General features: G+C 45.2%; 1 protein-coding gene across 4 annotated transcripts in view; it reads left to right on the top strand.

The window, feature by feature from the left end:
* The first annotated feature begins 7,300 nt into the window (after positions 1-7,300).
* Positions 7,301-20,222, top strand: part of cnk (connector enhancer of ksr) — a 37,598-nt gene continuing 24,676 nt past the window's right edge. For 2 of the 4 annotated variants that reach the window (XM_070538912.1, XM_070538911.1), the window contains exons 1-8: positions 7,301-7,451; positions 11,119-11,282; positions 13,270-13,463; positions 14,512-14,665; positions 17,777-17,893; positions 18,996-19,124; positions 19,319-19,423; positions 19,733-19,872. In XM_070538912.1, the coding sequence (XP_070395013.1) occupies positions 7,394-7,451; positions 11,119-11,282; positions 13,270-13,463; positions 14,512-14,665; positions 17,777-17,893; positions 18,996-19,124; positions 19,319-19,423; positions 19,733-19,872 (1,061 nt within the window). In that variant the 5' untranslated portion in view covers positions 7,301-7,393. Of the gene's footprint in view, positions 7,452-7,552; positions 7,680-11,118; positions 11,283-13,269; positions 13,464-14,511; positions 14,666-17,776; positions 17,894-18,995; positions 19,125-19,318; positions 19,424-19,732; positions 19,873-20,222 lie in introns of those variants that run through there. The other 2 variants (XM_070538914.1, XM_070538915.1) reach the window with 2 other exon arrangements.

The raw sequence follows: 20,222 nt of genomic DNA, 5'->3' as shown, positions 1-20,222 counted from the left end.
GCAAACGCTCGGGAACCGTTAACGGCGTCCCTCTCGACGCTCGAAACGCCGGGCGAGCGATGACGGATGAGCGTCGGCGGCCGCGCAATCCAAGCAGATGACCGGGTCGGAGCTCGCTTTCGGTCGGCGGACGCTGTTGCACCGCCGTGAAGACACGCGCATGCATGCATCTTAGCAAAAGTCCTCGGTTATCACGACTAAAATCAAGAGGTATGCGGTGAAAGGATGCCCTGAGGAATGTAAAAGAAAGAAAGAAGCGGCAAAAAAAAAAGAAGAAATGGCGAGGGACACTGTTGTTAACGGACACTGTTGTGTTCTGAACGTTCGACATTTATTACAAGCCGCGATGACTCTCTCTCGTCCACTGAATCTTGAACGTCGGGGCATATGCATAAGTGCAAATCGAAGCTGGGCTGTGCAGGAGGTGCAGGAACGAATAAGACTGCGCAGCAGACTAGTACGTAAATAATTACGCGTATATAATTAATTACTTGTAATCAATTGCATTTTAGGTAATTTTATAGTTTAACGATTATACTTTGCTTACCCGCGGTGATGCTCACTGTAATTCAATTACTTTTCCCAGTAACCAACTACATTTAACCAGTTACCTTAGCGACGAGACAATGCTGTGACAGGCGTCGCAGCTTTGCGAATTGAACGATTACTGTGTTTACCCGTGGCGACGCTCACTGTAATTCAATTACCTTTCGCAGTAACCAATCACACGTAACCAGTTACCTTAGTGACGAGACAATGTTGTGACAGGCGTCGCAGCTTTGGGAACATAAATCTGTTCAAAAGTATACAGTACAGTGCCCGATATTGCGTCGGGCGGGAGCCTCGCGGCTGCACATGTTCCGACAGGCGAACCCGAGGGCTCAGCATTTTTTTTTTCTTCGTTGAACCAGCGCTGGCATGTATCGACAGCGAAGGTCACTTAAGATGCTAATGGCAGGAAATTACATACGGACAATGTTTGGGGCTTTTCATTGGCCCAACCGCGGGAACACCTTCTCCAAGCCCAGGCAATGTAATGAAACGCGTTGCACTTCATAAAGAATCCACACGCTGAGTAACCATATAACCTTGTGTGCAAAATGCGCATTCGTTACAACATGAACCTATACCCCCAGAGAGAGAAAGAGAGAGAAGACAGGAAAGGCAGGGAGGTTAACCAGACGCACGTCCTGTTTGCTACCCTGCACTGGGGCAAGGGGGAATGGAGATAGATAGATAGATAGATAGATAGATAGATAGATAGATAGATAGATAGATAGATAGATAGATAGATAGATAGATAGATAGATAGATAGATAGATAGATAGATAGATAGCACATTGAGCGAACTGGCTAACCTCCCAGTCTTTCTGTCTTCTTTCTCCTCGGACCAGTTTTCAGCGTTAGATAGATAGATAGATAGATAGATAGATAGATAGATAGATAGATAGATAGATAGATAGATAGATAGATAGATAGATAGATAGATAGATAGATAGATAGATAGATAGATAGATAGATAGATAGATAGATAGATAGATAGATAGATAGATAGCACATTGAGCGAACTGGCTAACCTCCCAGTCTTTCTGTCTTATTCCTCCTCGGGCCAGTTTTCAGCGTCGCTGCTCGGATGTCCTCACAACAAAAACGAAGGAGGATGACTGACGATTTTTTAAAGCAAATATTAGTGCAGATAAGCAGGGTATAAAGGGCTGCAGAGGATGAACTGGAAGTTCCAGGCCAGCTCGTTCTGCTTACTGCATGCATAAGCAATGTTAATAAGACTTCAGGGTAAATTAACAGAGAAGCCATCGACTCAAAAGCAATCAATCGATTGCTGTTGAGTAATGCATCATATACTTTCGTGAGGTTGTATTTGGTAACTGTAATCAATAACATTTTTCAGTGAAGCAATTGTACTTGTAATTGGTCACATTTTTCTGTAACGTGTACACACGGACACTGCATTCAGACCTCGTTATAACGAAACGGGATATAACGAAACAATGTATATGACGAAATTCCCCTTGAACTCTCAATATAGATCCATAGTGCAGTGCATGCAAAAATGGATATAAAGAAGTAATGTATATAACGAATTAATTATTGCTCCCTCCTAAACTTCGCTATAACGAGATTTTACTGATATAGAACGTTATTATCGATATCTAAACAAAGGGCATGAATCTGGATTGAATCGCCTAAACTGCAGAACATGAAGACTGCGCGGAGCACATTGCACGTATACCAAAGTGGCAGCATATCTGCACTTGTATTTGTCCCGTCTTTCGAGGCAGGACCAACTAACCCAGATTCACGTCCTCTTTAATCCATCCTACATATTCGGCCACAGAAACAAAGGGACACCCGCATCAACTCACACGTAGAGGGAGAGAGTAAGAGGGAGAAGCATATACACTTTACCACGAACGCATGGCGTTAAAGGGGTGTTGTAAAGTTAGCTGGTAAGCACGCGCTGCTTGGTACCGAGAATGAATGCCGCCCGTCAAGCTTCTGCACGTGCTGGCAGGCCAATTTCTCTCGCGCTCGGAATACGTAAGAAGCCATTTTAGGTGCTCTTAACTGCTCCTGGCCGGCTGGGTGTATAGCGACGGCACGGCTGCCGCCACTGCTGCTATGTATAGCGCATGTATAGTGTACAGCTACACCGATTCTCCCGTTCTCGGGGGCAGTCCAGCGCGCGGTGTCCCATTGCGGCTCGGCGGCCTGCCATTATTATTATTCCGAGCACCGCTGCCGGAACGCCGCCGCACGTATACCAGGCTCGTACACACACTCCGCGGCGAGGCGAATATATACGCTTCTCCGTGAAACCTACACACGTGATCTGCGCGCCGCGCACATACGCTCACTGCGGGTCGTTTGTCGGCCGGTCGTTTCCTGTGACGCCGCGTAGAAAGCGAAGTGTGGGAGCGCGCCGGAAAACTGCGGTTTCTTTCTTTCTTTCTTTCTTACTTTCTTTCTCTTTTTGCGTTAGTTTTCCTTATTCAATTTGTCTTACCCTTTAAAAGCTGCTTATGTCCTCAGCGCGGAGTTACACCAAATGAAAAAGAAAGAAAAACCTTGTTTGCGAACTCCAGTGTTTTATCTGGACGTCCAATCGTACAGACTGCTTCTTCTTCGCGGCTGGGGTTTTACTAGTTGGCTGGTGCAGGGGAAAACGCCCCGATCGTGGCCTCGCTGCCACGTGCCGAACGGCGGGTAACGAAGGAACGCAATAGATGAACGAAGAGTGAAAGATAGAGAGACGAGCACAGAATGAATCTGCATGTTTTGAGCTACGGCACGAAAGGCGTGCATACTGATGTGCATCTGTCCGCGGTGCACGACCGGTCGTACTCATGTATGACCGGGCATACTGATGTAGTACATTTGTCGCGTTTGACCGTGTTTGTTGCGCTTATACGAAATCAGCTGTGCAGGATTTCAAATTGTTGGGCCGGCTCTTTAACGTGAATTTACAGCGTCGATATTCATACCAGGTCACTCTTTGCCGTAGTGTCACTATTGAATGCTAAATATATCCGACGGAGAGGCTTAGTGTACTGCGCATGTATCGTGAATGTTACATGCACGAATAGGACTGGAATAACATAGCGCTTTACCTTTCAGCGCCCAAATTTGCGTGCAGAGAAAAGGGGTAAAGTACATATGTGTACACCATCCCGTCAGTACACTCTACTTCTGAGACGGAACTTTTACGCCTCAACAGAACAGTAATAGCGTTAGTAAACAAGGTTATTAATCATTGTGCATTGATACTGTGAATAAAGCCTGGCTTCTATATTTGTTAAAGAAAGTGCCGCTTTGGGCACAATTGGAGTACTGATTACTCCTTCGCAAGGGTGTAATTACGCGATTTGATTTTCGGAGTCATTGTACTTCCCGGTGGAGTACGTTTATTTGAGTGAGCGTACGCTAGTGGAGTTAAAAAGCACTTGACTCTTTTTTCTTTTTTGTTGTTATGGTGCATAAAACGTGACTTCTCAGTGGAACCTAGAACAGCATCCTCCCCCCCCCCCCCCCCCCCGGTCAGACAGTCAGTTCAATTCCTGCCTGCTCACTGTTACCTACAGTGAAGTGCTCGACCAGAATAGAAAAAACAACAACATCAACATAGTACAAAATGATCAGCGTTTGAAGTACAACCGCAGTAAAAGAAAGGAATCCGCTTGTAGTGTGAGTGTTGCCGTACTAGTCCGCAACTGTGTCGAGTCGCAGGAAGGTTACTTGCTGGGCTAGTTGTTTCATCGCAACTTAAGTAATAGTGCGAAAAACAAGGAAGGGACGACAGTAGAGACCGAGTGAAAACAGCGTTCTTTTCGCTCGGTCTCTATCGTCGTCCTTTCCTTATTTTTTCGCGCTGTTGGTAAAGGCCGATCCACACGAGGGACCAAATTGCTCTTTTGGACCGCGGTCCGCGCATCACGTGATAGGACGTCACCAGTTCGTGCGTACCACCGTTGGCCCGCGCAAGACCGCGGCCCTCGCGGTCCAACAAATCGCCGAGGCTTTTCCCGCTTCCGTATTGGCGGCGGACCGCATGCAAACCGCAGCGATTTTGGCTTAGCCAACTAATGTTGTCCAGCAACAGAGTGTCTTCAGCCAAATCCAATATAGTTTTCGGCTCAGCAAAAGCCAGTCAAGCCAGTCGTTTCATGTCCGCCGTTCCGCCTACACGTGCGTGCAGCGGATATATTTTTTAAACACCGTGTCCTTTTGGAGTGACGAGGAGTTTTTTTTTTTTCATCTTGTATGCCTCGTTGAGCAGTTCCCGGCTTTGTGGGACTCGAGCCGGAATGATAACAATGATAACACTCTGGCCCAGAGTGTAGCTGGTTGGTCCGCTCTGCCGTCTGCTATGGCGGTCCGCCGTGTGGATGTGCTCTGCGCCGGACCGGACCGCGGCGCGCCGTAACGTCGCATCACGTGACCGATCGGCCCGCGGACTTGGTCCGTCGTGTGGATCGGCCTTAAGCTGTGTCGACTCGCACGTTCGCCTTTCAGAACTTTGGATCAGTGCGCGAATACAACGCGAAGCCGACGAAGACACCTCGGCGTCAGCTGGTCATGCGCCGAGTATTTCGTTTTCTTAGAGGCTGTTTGTGCTCTTGCTATAAGATCGTAACGATGTTGTGCGTTTTCAACTTTAACACGAATAGTGTTCCTCGGTTGCGTGCAATAATGCAAAGACGAAGTGAAGAAAAGAAATCGCGAAACACGAAGAGAGCGCAGAGTGTGCGTCGAACCTTACCGCGAAACGTGACGCATGCGCGCGCGTGACGTGTGCGAGCGTCAGCACACCGGCACGAGCTCGGTGCGTGCAACACGTGCACCGCAAGCAGGCAGCGAACGTCCGGACCTAAGCGGGCGACGAGTGACGCGTTTCCCATTTTCCCACGCTACAGTTCCGCCTTCTCCAGACGCGCAGCGGCGTTTGGGCGACAAAACGACTCGGAGAGCAAAAGTGCGCGCCCAGCGATTCCCCCCCGCCCCCTCTGGGACGATAAGGCCTCGCAAGCCGGGGGAGAAGAGACAACGGAGGCTGGTGCGGGGGGCACGGGGGCCCCCGCGTAGGGTGACATCGGTGTAACGATCCTTTCTGGCAGACAGAGAGCAACCCAGCACCGGTGGCGGCCAGAAACAGAATACCCCCAAAAGGGCGAGCGGTGGTCTCTCTCGAAACGCCAAAGACAAAAAGGAAGCCAGCGCGAACTTGGCTACCGCGCCACCAAAAAAGAAGCCGCGCACGGCGGAAACGGCTCGTTTCTCCCCCACCACTTCTGCTGTTGCTGCCGCCGCCGCTTCCCAAACTCTCCGGAAAGCTCAGGAGCGGAGCGAAGCCAACGTTGAGAAGTTGAGCGCCCCATAGCTGCTGCCGCACACACACATACGCACTCGCACACGAGCGACATAGTCACCGTCGAATCGCTGCGTGCTCACGCAACCTAGGCCGTGATGGTGTTTCATTCCCGTTTCTTTTTGTTTCTTCTCCGCGGCTTATAACCGCTGCTTTTCCGTACTGGCCTCCGCTGCTGCTGCTGCTCCGGTGTTCCGTCTCGCGCCGACGAGCGATCATTATAATACGCGAAAAAAAGCGGATCAAGCCCCCCCTCTGAGGAGGCAGGCAGGCGCAACACAATGCAGCAACACGACCAACAACACAAACGAAAGAGCAAAGAAAGAGGAGGTGTGCCTCGTTCCCTTCCTCCGCTCCGCTTTTCTGTGCCCTCTGTTGCTCCTCCTCCTCTCCATCACCTCCCGCCGAATAAAATGAAGCGAAAAACGAAAGCTTTTTCCGGTCGCGGAGAAGAAAATCGTGACGGGCTGCTGCAGCGGTGGCTGGGAGGGGAGACTCTCTGGGAGTGTGGAGCAGGTTGTCCGCCGCCGTGCCGGCAACCCTGCCTGGGCACGCACTCGCAAGAGGCGAACCGTCGTTGAGGGGCAAAGAACTCGACGGAGCGGCCGTACAACTCTGTGGCAGCACGATAAGTTATTGCGGATCGAGTGACGAGAAATGGCCGTTCCCCAAGTTTCAAAAGCTCAGCGATGAACTCGTGTGCGCACATCATTTATACAGTACTAATCCATGTTGATTAATGTATTCATAAATAACAAATTTTTAATTAACAACTAATATGACTTTACTGCCTTGACATTGAAATGTGTTCGACGGAGGATAAAAGCATTTAAATGATGAGTAATAATAACGAAGAAAAACGCGAGCGGCACAACATGCTAACATCATATATGAATGAAATCCATTGTCTCTGCGGCGTACGCACCATTTTCCGCAGAAAATAACAACGAAAAGCTTTTCCAGTGAAATATATGATTCAGTATATATATCTTTATCTGCCTCGTGCATTGCAGCGACCGCCTGGATATCCGAACTAGCTGAGCGCATTAGAAATACGTTATAGCGATTCTTCGTTATAAGGGTATATTGGCCATACCATGAAACAGTGGCTTTTGGAGTAGGCTCGCTTAGTTGCATTGAGAACAAAGTAGCAAGCGGCAAAAGGAAAAAAAAAATACTTGATCAAAAAGCATTGTATTGAGTTTATTGCTGTCCAACCGTACAAAGTCAAAGAAACGTTGCGACAAAGAAACACGTCATTGTTTTCAGGAATTCCGACGCTCCGCACCAACATCCATTACAACGGAAAGCGGTATCTCATGTGTGACCGCTATAGAAGCATCACTGTCCTAGTCTCATGTAAATGCATGGTTGCGTAAATAACAAGTTCGACACCGGAAGGCGCACCTGCGCCGCGCGCACAGTCGCTCCGAAACTGAAAGCACCTCTGGCGACTGCGCATGAGTCAGTGGGCGCCACCTTACGGCGAGCGACGGTAGTAGGGAGAAGATGGCGTATATCAACATTGCGGAATGGACACCGGAGCACGTCGCGGACTGGTTAAGAGGTAATTACTCATTAATTCATTCTGAAACTAGCTCTCTAACGTGACTTAAAGCATGCCGAATCGTCCTAGATGCGTAAACTTTCTATTGCATGCGCCTGGCCGTGAGAAATCGTCTCGTACTCGTCGCCGTCGAAGGGAGTTGACCAATGCTGGCTAGGTGATGGGATGTTCCCTAGCTGCGGAGGAATTCTTGATGCGGCCGAGTTATTTGCCTTATCGCTGTCTAAGGTCAGTGCGTCCTGAAAAGTTCAAACTTAAGGAAGGCTTTAAGCGGGAGTCGCCACGAACGACTAGACTTCGTATTACGCGAAGTCACGCGTGCTTCTAGCTGATAGAGTTAGCGTGAAATCGACCGTTTAAAGGGACGGCGGTTTGCTACACTGACGACGACGTTCTCGGGAAGCGCGCTTGTCAGTTGCATCGCCGCGTGAAAGGTTGCCGAAAGATTGCGTAATTATCTTCCAACACTTCGCTATTGCCCGTTTCTGTTTGTATTGACAGCTGACTGGAGAGCTCGTTTTCCCGACCGTAATGATAAGCGGTTCGCTTTGGTCGCTCCGGAACCGGTGCATTTAAAGCGCAGAATGAAAAGCTCGCGCACGGACCGAAGAGAAATCGATTTTGTCGCACGTGGCGGAACGGTGCGTCGCAGTGCTCGTCTTTGCTTCCGTTTTTGATCCATAGGAGCGAAACCAACGGGACTGCTTCACCACTGCATAAAGGACCGGAGCGAGTGAAACTTGTGTTGTTCCATGCATTCAGCTTGCCTGTCAAATGTTGTGCGCTGTTTATTTTCTGAGCGAAATCGGAGTTTGTGCTTCCACCTACTGGTTCTTATGCTGCTGTTTTCTTCTTTCGTCAGTTCGATGCTGCGCCGGCAAAAGACAATGCCAATTCGATTGTCGCGCGAAGTTAGCGCGGCTTCGGGTTCCCGCGCGGCACTGTGTTGCTCTTGGCTTTCGTATTTTCGTATGCGAGCCGTACGTCGTGCTTCTTTCTTTCTTTTTTTTTGTGTGACTCAGATGATTACGGTGGCGGTTGTTTCACGCCGCGATGACTCAAGGTCTACCGCCCGAGTCATACTGCGCGCTCATTAAGAGCGCGCGCCGCTTCCGTGGCTTACTGCGTGCCGTATCTTTTTTCCTTTTAACTCGTTTTCTCGTCGTGTGTTTCAGACAGGCGGTAAGAGGCGGTTTGTTAGTGCTTTGTTTTATGCGGCTGGGCCTCTCCTTCGCGCTACTTGCCAATAACGTTTCCTGCGACTTTTTTGTGGTCGAAGAAAGTATGGGAGAGAGTGCGTGTGAACACAGAGACCCTCCGGACGCCGTTCATTGTCGCCCTTGCTTTGCTCGTACGCACGTTAAGTGGTTGAGGAAAAGTGTCATTAAAGGATCTTGGGCAATACTGCCCGATGGGAACAAGCCGTGACCTAATTTGTACCCTGCAATTACTCGCATGATTGTTCTATGTTTTCATGGACGCGAGCCTAATCAGCTGTGCAGGTTATAAAAGCGGGTTGTGTTAGTCAGCCGATGAATCTCTGCCAATGTATGCCAATGCCGATCATTATGCCAATGTATGCAAATTGTTGGGGACTGTGTGGCACTGGCAGTGCATGAAAATTGCAAGTGACACTTGCAGACAACTGGTTTTTCGTTCTTAAGGTGATGCGTCTTCATCTATGTATGCTATGTAAATATATGCCAGAGGTGTACAGAACAGTACATCTTAGCGCATCAGTGCTTCTATGTATTTGGTGCTTATAAGCAAGTGCTCTTTGTGCTTTAAGGCTTCTTTTGCAGCAGTAGAACAGAATGGAAACAAATAAATAACTGTGTGTTGGAAGTAAGTTCATGTGCTGTATGTCATTGGATTTTTGACTGGTCTCCACTGAAAAGGGTAGTTACACATAAACCAAATGCTAATTCCTGCGATCTTATTAGGCTATTGGCCAGAGTATCCTCTGCTGCACAAGCTTACTTGTAACTCTTCAGTATTTTCATATTGACATCATTCTTTTTATTAAACGTTTTCATAAAGACAGTCAAACATTTCTGGAAGCACTGGAGTAGTAAAGGTAAAGAAGCTATCTCTCTGGAAAAATGGTTGTTTCTGGCAGTCTTCATCAAGAATGGTGTGACATTCACTAATAACTCTATCGATTGCTCAATATTCTTTAAAGGACACTAAAGAGAAAAATAATTTAATCTTTCATCTATATTAGTAAATTACCATCCTACAACACCAAAAACGCTGCTCTTGCCACGAAAACGGGCTTGGTAAGCTAGAAAAGGGTCAGAAAGGAAAAGCTAGGTGGCGATGCCTCCTTGAGACTCCCGCATCAGCTTGTTGCGACGTCATGGATTTTGGCGGTGTCTGCTAGGGGCCTGGTTAATTGTTTATTGGTAAAAATGAACTGTAGTGTGTTCTAACAGAGTCAAAGAGTCAACATAACAAGTTTCTGGAACTCTTACTGAGCCAACGCAGCCCTAATATGAAAACATGCTTTGAAATCTGGGATGTCACATTGATGTACCGACCCAGGAGTTCTGGCACGAAATAAATAAAATGGAACTTTCACCTTCATTTTCTTTTCTAATAATCAACCTATTACCATGGAATTAATTAAATTGCAATTTTCAAAGTATACTTTTAACAGTACAAACTAACTTAGTGCTTCTGTTCAGTGTCCCTTTAACATTGATCTTCTGGGACATGTAATAGTTGTGGAACTTCAGCCAAGAATTGCCGGCGCTCTATTGGCCCACTTCGTTTCACTTTTTGTTTGTGTCTGTTTTCACCAGATTATCACTGTTATCAAGTTGTTGCTTCCTGCAAAGTGTGCCTACAGTACCCAAAATCTCTTAAATGTTGCCAATTCTCTAGAAAAAGAAGCGTGTCTGATCATATTACATGTGCATCAGGAATAGTGTTTAACATTCTCAAATGTACACAAGCACGAGCGATTAATCTGAGACTAATGGTGAGACGTGTAAATAGCAGATGAATCTGACCCTTGGGATTAGATTCAGCGACCAATGACTGGGCTCATGGGCCTATTGTGACTTGAGTGTTGCTTGTCTTTCTGGGCACAAGTTGGCCCGATAAATGGATAGACTCTCAACTCTCGCTTTTTGCTCTGTCTGGTTCTTCACCGTCATTGCCACATGACAATATATCCAAATACAAGCATTGATTTTGAGACATCCATTCTTGAAATGTATGGCAAAATGTGTTTTTATTCCTTATAGTATTGCCATAAAGTGCATGAGGAAGGCCAATTAGGGAAATTTTAGGGGCTGCGAATTGCCTTCTGTTTAACACTACCATGTGGAGATGCCATGGGGCGGTGGATAATATTTTTTGTCGCTTTTCTGTGCTATTTTACAGCTATACTAATCCTACTTAATGATAAGAGATATTGCACCCAACAGCTGTTCCATAGTGAAAAAAACAAAACAACTCTGGAACATGGCTTGCGAGACCTGCTCAACAGTAACAGTGGTGTCACTTCTCAAACTTCCGTTGTATGTTTGAAGGGAAGAAGTGGGTCTGAACTGCTTAAAAAAATAGAGATCTATGGTTCACAACATGTATCAGTGCCACTGGAAAACCTGATATTTTAGCTGAGTTTTTTCGCCACTCTGTCCTTGTTTTACACATGCAGGCCTGGACGACATTATTATTCCATATGTGCACTTCTTCCTCAACAACAACATCGATGGCCACCACCTGCTCACCCTTGGTCCAGATGATCTCACTAGCCTCAACATTTCCAAGGTTGGCCACCAGGAACTTATCCTCGAGGCGGTTGACCAGCTACGTCAGCTGGTGAGTTGGTCATGGCTGCTGGAGGATAAAGAGTGAATGCGGGTAAATCTCTGGGCAAATGCGCTATTGCCAGCAAACATTTACAGATGGTGAGTCGTGGCTTGGTACTGCAAGAATTGATGACCTAGCTGCATGTTGTAAAGTGGCAAGGCAAAATGCTGCTCCTAATACCAGTGCCCATGTTGTCAGACCTGACCGAACAAAAGCAAATACAAGCAGGGTCAAGGACATGAAGTAGCAACAAATTAACAGTGTATGAGAACAAGAATAAAGTTTCACAAAGGGAAGTTTCTGCTTCTAATTTGACTCTTTATTTAGTGACACTAATCGCTAAGCAAGATTTTATTTGTCCTTCCCACCGTACTGTATATTTAAAAGAAATAACTTTTGCTTCTCAGGGCCGTTAGCTATTTTTGTATGGCTCCTACTGCTATACACAAATGAGATGGTGTCTTGTGCAAAGCTTGAAGTCATTGCGCTTCCACTAAAATGTGTGCTTGTCACTCATTAACATTGACTGGAAGTAACATATGTTTAAAAAGCTTCAGTTTGTCTGCACTTTTGGGAAAACTGACTGACCATTGACGCACACCAGGCTTAAGTAGTGGCATAACCATTAGCTGACATTCCGAGTGTGCGAACTCGGAGCACTCATGATTTGTCATCAACCACAATGAGAAATGGCAAATTTTGGGCCCAAAGCTCTATTTTGCCATGAGAGCTTATGGCCCTCAACAGAAAGCTCCAGGAAAAGATCATTTCATGAAAATTGTCACCACACTCTCAAACTTTAGGGACACAGGCACTTGGCAGGGATAATCTGAGCTATAATTGTTAGCCGGTAGCTGCTGAGAAGACAGTTGCTGCAAGACACACACTTGTGGTAATTAATTACGTGTGCAATGCTTGGGGGTAAACGTGACTCTTTCCCTTTGTCTGTGCATGCTAGTACCAGCCACTGGACTGTGCCTGTGCATAGCATGCCGCTTACTAATGTGATGTTAATTGTAGCAGAAGCAGGCGGACACAGGTGCGCGCCTCCTGTTAGTCAGTGTTTGCGTGGTATTATGGGAATAGTGCTTTGCATGGTGATTTAGAAAATGGCATTTAAAGCAGCTGACCACTTCTTGAGCCTGCTGACTGACAAACACTTCACCATTTTAACGCTGAAAAAGTAATTTTGTGGCAAGCAAAGCTTGAGAAGTTGCTAGTTTATCAGTTGTATGTAAATGTAAATGGGATGAGGTTAGTTATGGAGAGCTGTACTCGTTTGGCTTTCTCCACGTAAGAACGAAAAGCTTACACTCGGGAAGGTGCCTAGTAAACATTTCTTGCATTCTTTTACCATGTAATTGCCGTATCTCTGGGTTTTTATCATAAATGAAGTGTAGACCCTGCACTTATATGATACTTGTTTAAAGGGAAACAAATACCAGTCCAGAAACCTTGTGGCACTTGTTTTGTGCCAAGAAAATACTTGAAGAGAAACTCGTGTCTGAAGGGTCCGCACACCATTATTAGAGCAATTCAAATTGCCCGTCCCCAAGCGGTGATGACGTTGCATACGCCATCATTGTCGTCGGTAATAGTAACATCAGTCGAGTTCTTTTTTTTTTTCTAAAAATTGAATAAAATTGGACAAGTAGCATTTTCTGCTGTCTTATAATGCAATGCAATCATCTTTTTGTTACGAGTGGTTGAGTACTAGTGACAGAATTGTAATGAGGAGAGCCTACATGATCAGGCTAGTCGCGGGGAGTCTCAAATCGTGTCCTGAATGGACCCTAACTTCTTGATTACTAATGTTCTGTTCGTGATAGTATTGACACCTTAGATATTTTCGAGCATTAATCTACCACTCTAGCTTGACTTAATATCTGCCTTTAGTGTTCCTTTAACCTTATTATCTTTTTTGTCTCTGTCAGCTTGCTCATTCAGGTTATCGCTTGAAATACTGACTTGTCTGTTTTTATGCTGAAACATGCAGCACTACAAGCTGATCACGGAAAACCTGCAGTCACTGGCGCTGAAGCTTGGCTGCAGAGCACGCAGTGTCTACAATGACATCAAGCGCATGACAACCACAGACCAGGATAACTTCATAAATATTGCCACCAGCATCCTGGCTGATGTCTCAGAGGTGCTGCTTGCTGTCAAGTCATTCGTCTCATGGCTGGATAGGTGGGGACAGCACACGTCTTTCCTCTGCAATTGAAAGCGCCTTCTGTTCCTTACAGTAGTGAAATGTTCTTCTGTGAAACTTGCGTATTTCAATTAATTATTCCTCTAACAAATGGTAAAGTTGTGTCTCTGAAGATATCATGTAAAAGCAAAGGAGCATTCCGTTGCAGCTTTTATTGCCCACCAGGTAGTAAATTTGATGTGTCAGTCAGTGCATTAAGCTGTCATAATATGTGCATTCACTGGGCATGTTGCACTGGCATTGTCATGATCACTTCTAATAGGCAAGGAACTTGTCCCATAGAGTTGATGCGTACAGCTATTAATTACTGATGGTCGAAATCAGTGATTGCTATCACTTGTATGCATAACATTAACACAACTTCACGCTTAATACACAAGCTACATTGTCAAAAAAGTTGAGTCATCTTTGCAATGTTTAATAGTTACTCTTGTGCACTTTCTATTAGGGTTCTGACTTCTTCGTAAGTGTGCATGCTATGATACCCGAGCCGTGTTGAATGTTCAGTGAATAAGGCTCTTCTAACACATTTTAATAGTGCTCGGTCCTAGCGTCATGACTATTAAGGGAAGGTTACCTTCAAACAACATTTGAATGATGGCTAGTTGTTGCGCATCGGATCCACCAGTTACCTGATGCAAATGCCAAGACGTCCTTTAACCATTTCTTACTCATGGTTGTGACACGTGGAGCATTAGTTTCCTTCATAAGCGTCCATCTCATGTGTTGTGGAGCACAGCCCAGTGTTAAAGGAAATGTGTCCAGTGCAGATATTTGGCCCATTACAGATGGGTTGCTAGCAAAAGCAGTGTCAACGCACTGCACAGCCACATATTAGGGAATAACCACTGCCACATGCCGCAGGTCTCGGTGCTCGCATGCATGCTGCAGTGGGACGTATTAGTTGATTCCCCATACTCTTGACTTCCATTTAACACTGGACCACAGTATGTTTTCGGCAAAGTGGGTGTTCTTTGACACATGTACTGGTGCTTGTGCTTTCATCAAATGGGCTAGTCTGCACAGCCTCTGGCTTCTGGCTGCTTGCAGGGCACCTTTCGAAGGCCAGGAGCGTTACACCAACATCCGGCAGACAGTGCTCAAGCTTGGCATTGAGCTGGCATCCACAGCGCAGAGAGACCACTTTGCAGCCAAGCCCTATGCTGTCATACAGAGCAGTGTGAGTGTCGTTGTTAATATGTTGTTTAGTGGATGCCTATCCCTTCATTGTTTATGCAGATTCGCTGGACTGGCTAGCACTGTAGCTTGATTTAATGATTTTGCTTCATTTCTCTTGATTGAACTCAAGATATTTTCTTGACAGTAAGGGTAGACTTAGCCAAGCTTGGGGTAACAGAGGACAGTAGATAGGGAGTCTTATCAAGTCAGCAGCACATTCTGTGCACTCTTTATTGTGATTCTATCATGCCGAGTATATGTGCTGGAAGAAAGACAAAAAATTGTTTCAAAGTGATGTTGTTGAGATCTTGATGCTGGTTCCTTTTTTTCTGCGACTTAATTGGTATTTTTCAAGTGAAGCTTGTACATGCTAGCCTGCGCCAGCGATGCAACGCTAAATAAACGGCTGCTCTCAGAGCTGCACGCATGCACGGATTGCTATAAAACAACAACAACAAGCAATAGACCCATTGAAAGGAGAATTCTATGCCTTCGCGCTACTGGGACGTCATTCTCTCTGCCAATAGGAGTCGCGCTGTGCTGCTGCCATGCTGACGTTATTCTCTCCACGACTAGGAACTGTGTGTCTAGGTAACATGAGAGGAACAAGTGTTTCTTGCATCAGAACACCATCGGAGCTGCCATGTGTTGGCACGCATCGTGCGTTGGGTGGAAGAACAGGCGGCATTTGATGAACGCTGCCAGGAACTTGCTCGAGAACGGGCTCATGGTCGATGTGCAGACCGTGAGGGAAGGCGAAGTTGAGGCGTTACGAGCGAATCCTGAGCTTTGCTTGCACCCCTTTTTACAGTAGTGAAAGGGCGACAATTTTTTTTCGGTGAAACCCTTTGTGCATAATTTTGCTAAGAGGTTTGTATCTTTACTGAAACAAAATGCACCTGGTTATATATCTTCTTTTTTTTGCAAGGGTTCGCTCAAATTTGTTGGGACATTTTGATAGGTACTAGCTTTATACTAATTGGCTAGTTGGCTGTAGAGATGCTGGTGGTTTAGCAGTGGCCACTGTGAGAACTTGAGCACACTGACTTTGGCCATTCTGTATTAGGTGCATTACGTGTGACTGATAGGTACCAATGTCATAAAAGTTACGGCAGAACTCATCTCACCATGACTGTCGATAATAATGCGATTAGCATTCGAGCAATGTACCGACAAACCATATTTGCCTAGCAATGTTTATTTAACATCTGTAGGGGTCATCCTGAGACTTCTGTTGCTTTGGCTATATATGACATACTGTATTTACTCGCATAATGATCGCACTTTTTGTAAAAAAAATTACCGTAAACTTAGGGATGCAATCATTACATGGGTTAAATTTCCCGCGAAAAGAAAAATTTTTTCATCTCGCGTTTGCTGCGGGATGACAACAGGTCAACAAACAGGCGGCTGCTGCTGTAACAGTGCGGGACACCAAAACGAAAATGGCAACCGGCGAAGCAAGCCGAACGCGCCGAACGCGTTTCTTTTTCTTTTTGTGTGTACATTACGCGCATTGAAACAGTTTCTTTCGAATCAGTAATGAATAATATTGCTAATATCGGCAAGTCTGCGGCAATAACATAGCCATGTCCACTTTGAGGGGACAGAAACAGAGATGGGCGTGCTTAGCTGCCAGTGACATAGAAACACATGTCGGGTACGCTGCGGAAACTGCAGTGTTTGTCTTCACTACTATCCTAATACGGCTTGTTTTCACTAAGGGTGGCTGAATATCTTAGCATGTGTTACAAGCGTCGGCATATGAATAGCGTACACTTCTAACATATCAGTGTAAACGTGGTTACTATCGTTGCCGCTCGTGGTTTGTTGTGTGCCCACGAGTGCAGACGAGAAGAATCGAAAGGCGCCATTTTTGTTGTTGTTGACCACAACCATTATAAAGCCTTCAAATAATAAAACCAAGGCAAGTTTGGTTGTAGCTTTCTTTTTTCCTGGAAGTGTGGAAAGTGATGAAAGAAATAAAATGTGGCATCTGCTTCAGAATGTTTGGTGCATGCAGACCGCTTGGTATGTCTTGAAGAGTTGTTCGCATAGCATTCGACAGCGTTCGACAGATGGTAAGGGCGATCATCATTAGCTAGACTTAGCACATGACAAATCGCTGCAGCAAGTTGGGGGTGCGATAGTTACATGGGAAAAAAAAAAGAGTTGACAAAATTGAGGGGTGCGATCATTACGCGAATGCGATCATTATGTGAGTGCGATCATTGTCCAAGTAAATACGGTACTCCAATATCGTCCCGCATTGCCATAGCACTTGCTTGCCCGTGTCGCCCATGGGCATGGTGGCAGGATGACTGTATGACGCTGTTGCAGTGACGACAATGGATGACAAAGAAGGAATGACTTCATTGAAATGACAAAGGGGACATGACAATGACGGTGTCATGACAATAAGATGACGGTTTTTAAATGATGTTCATGGTATAATAACGACAACAACATGAAAGCAATGGGATGACAATGAGTGTATGATGTCGATGGTATGATGACGAACCTGGAATGAAAACGACGGCATGAACATGACGTCATGATGACGACGGTGTGAACATGGATGCATGATAGCAACTGTCTGAGGACGATGCAATGATGACCATGGCATGAAAACTGCAGCATAATCATGAATGAATGACGACGAAGGAATGACATCGATAGATTGACAAAGGAGGTATGACGACAGTGGGGTGACGTTACTGAAGTGACGATGGTCATAAATCGATAGCACGATGACGATGGTGTGATGATGGCGGCATGGCGAGAATTAACCCCTAGAGGGCCAATTTTTTTCGCCATATGCAACCTATTCCGAAAAAAATTCACCATAATATTTTTAGAGTCACCATAAAATGATAGAAAAATATTTTTCACACTTAACATGCATTGTTTATTCATGAACGCAGATGGACTTTCGTAATGTAGTAAGGGTAAAAAAAATATATGCACTGAAATAGATGTATTCACTGAAATAAATATATTGCAAACCACACACATTGCTACATGTGGAACTTGCACAACATTGGGAGTGGTTTACCATTCGTAGTTCCACATTTCTCTTGCTCACCAAAAGACTGCCTTTTCTTTGCTGCAGTGCTACAACCTGGCTGACATTTGTGATATCATCATTCAAGAGTGCCATGATTCCCTCATCATCCAACCTGCTTCCCTTGACGTAGCCACTGTCAAGAAGAAGACAGATGAAGAATGGGTATGTTTCACATTTCTGGGTGTTTAAGCTAACCTGCAGAATTCCTTCCGTTCCTTCCTGCAGTTTATTTTGAGTCTGTGTATATTTTTTTGTTGTCTTTTCTCACGGTACACAGAAGATTACTACAGGCATTTATTGTTGTGTCGTGTCTGTTTGTGCGGTTACTGTTAGACCTCTTATGTGCCCTCGTTGTGTCTCTATCGGGACATGATAATGTAGTTGAGCTAAAACATAAAGAACACGGATATAATGAAATATTGGATATAACAAAGTAAATCTAACATTCTTCTTGTCGATATCAGCATGAAATGAATATACGCTTACAACGAATATTGGATATAATGAAAGTATTTTAATGTCGGATGCGCATTTTTATGATGAGTTCTGCCTGCTTACAGTTCCTGAAAGCTTAAGTAAATAAATTAAATTTTTGTGTTTATGTGCCAAAACCACAATCTAATTATGAGGCACATCATAGTGGGGGACTCTGGATTAATCCTAACCATCTGTGGTGCTTTAATGTGACCTAAATTTAAGTGTATCAACATTCTTGCATTTTGCCCCCATTGAAGACTTCACTAGGGCCTAATGGGTGTCGGACTGATGTTTTCATGTTGCGTTGTAGTTATGTTGTGGTGCCCAAGATTCATGTTCGAGGCTGGGCCCACTGCTTTTGCACGGGAGGACATAAAACATATGGATCTGTGGTTTCACATTATTGTATTCCTGATTGGATGACAGTAGCTGTATCTTTTATTCTAGTCCTACAATAGTGGCAAACAATATGAAAGGGCTGTCACTTGTATGAGGGTTGCCACAGTGATTGGTTGTGCTCACACTGACAGATGTGACAGGTTCCTAACGTCTGTACTTATGCGCTTGTGTCACTGCAGATTGTGATGCAGTTGTTTCGTAATGCCGAGCTGGGCTTGTTTGTATTAAGCACACTTCATGTGTTCGTGACTTTAGGGCTTAGTTCGTGTGCAAGTTCAGTACACCAAGGTGATCAGGACTACCAGTGTGAACGGGTGTACTTTATGTTGCGCAGAACATTGAGAAGGTAGTGTGGACCAAATTTTGTTTTTCTCACTTGCATTCACAGGGCATGCAGATCAATTCGTCTTACTCGGGCATCCACGTGGTTGGCGGAGTTAAGTTTCAGAGCCCTAGCCATCGATGTGGCAAAGTGGATGTTGGCGATGAGATTGTTCAGATCAACTACCAGACGGTGGTATGCACATTTTTTGATTATGCTTGTTGCTGTGGTTGGCTGAGCACTTCTAGATAGAGCACTCTGTCTTAATGATTTATGCACTTGACCCATATCAAAGTCATATCAGAGTTAATTTCCTTTTGTTTGGCAACTGTTTACCAAGTGTTGAATCTGCATTCTTTTCTTTTTTTTTGTGATGGCCCACATTCTAGGTAGGATGGCAGCTGAAGCACCTGGTCTACATGCTTCAGGAGCATCCCACTGAAGTCTTGCTTACCCTGAAGAAAAGGCCACGGCACACAAATATCTTGGGGCAGGTCAGTACTGTGAAGCTTTGCTATCCTTCTTTATGCAGTGCTATTATATAATCTTATCGAGGTTTCTGATATGGGTTCCAGGGAATGCAAGGGTTATTCGTGCAATTTATTTTCATTCTGCAAGCACCCAAATTACTGCAAATGTGCTGCAGCAGAATGATGATTTGAGAGGCGTGTACAGTTCTCTTGGCTGGTCATTCTTGGATGTGAGCTCTTCTCTTGGGGGAGCACAATGGCTGCTGTTTTTTTTTTATCTGTTTCTCAGCACCTCTGTGAAGTACTGTGTGCCTTGTTTCTGATCATGCACAGGTAATAGTGTTGAGGCCATACAGGATACCACTAAAGAAGGTTACCTATGGAAAGGTGATGTGGCCAGAGAATGGTGTCCAGCCAGTAAACATTGAAGAAGTCTTTCCTGCCAAGACACAGCAAGAGCCTGCAAGCCCAAGGCAAGCAAAAGTTTGGGTCCTTTTGCCAATGCGATATATAAAATGCAGAAAATGCTCTTCAAGATAAACTCTGTTACAACACATTTTTCTGAACAACTAGCAATTGAGACATCTATATTCGATGTGCTTATCTTAAGCTGAGCTTTGGTGAGGTGAACAGATTTGCAAGGTCTATTCATGTTTGTCTCAAATAGTTTGTAGTAATAGTAATTTTTGTCTTAAAACATGGCTTGGCAATGGATTTGCACACTTGAGTTATAGTGCTCTTGAGTGCGCTTGTCAAAGCTCGCATATTGACCTCTTGAAACTTGCTTTGGGTGCTAGGCCTATGTGTGAACTTTATCCTCTGG

Source organism: Dermacentor albipictus, chromosome 5 (genome assembly GCF_038994185.2).
Source record: "Dermacentor albipictus isolate Rhodes 1998 colony chromosome 5, USDA_Dalb.pri_finalv2, whole genome shotgun sequence".
NCBI lineage: Eukaryota > Metazoa > Arthropoda > Arachnida > Ixodida > Ixodidae > Dermacentor > Dermacentor albipictus.
This window is presented reverse-complemented; position numbering and strand designations above follow the sequence as displayed.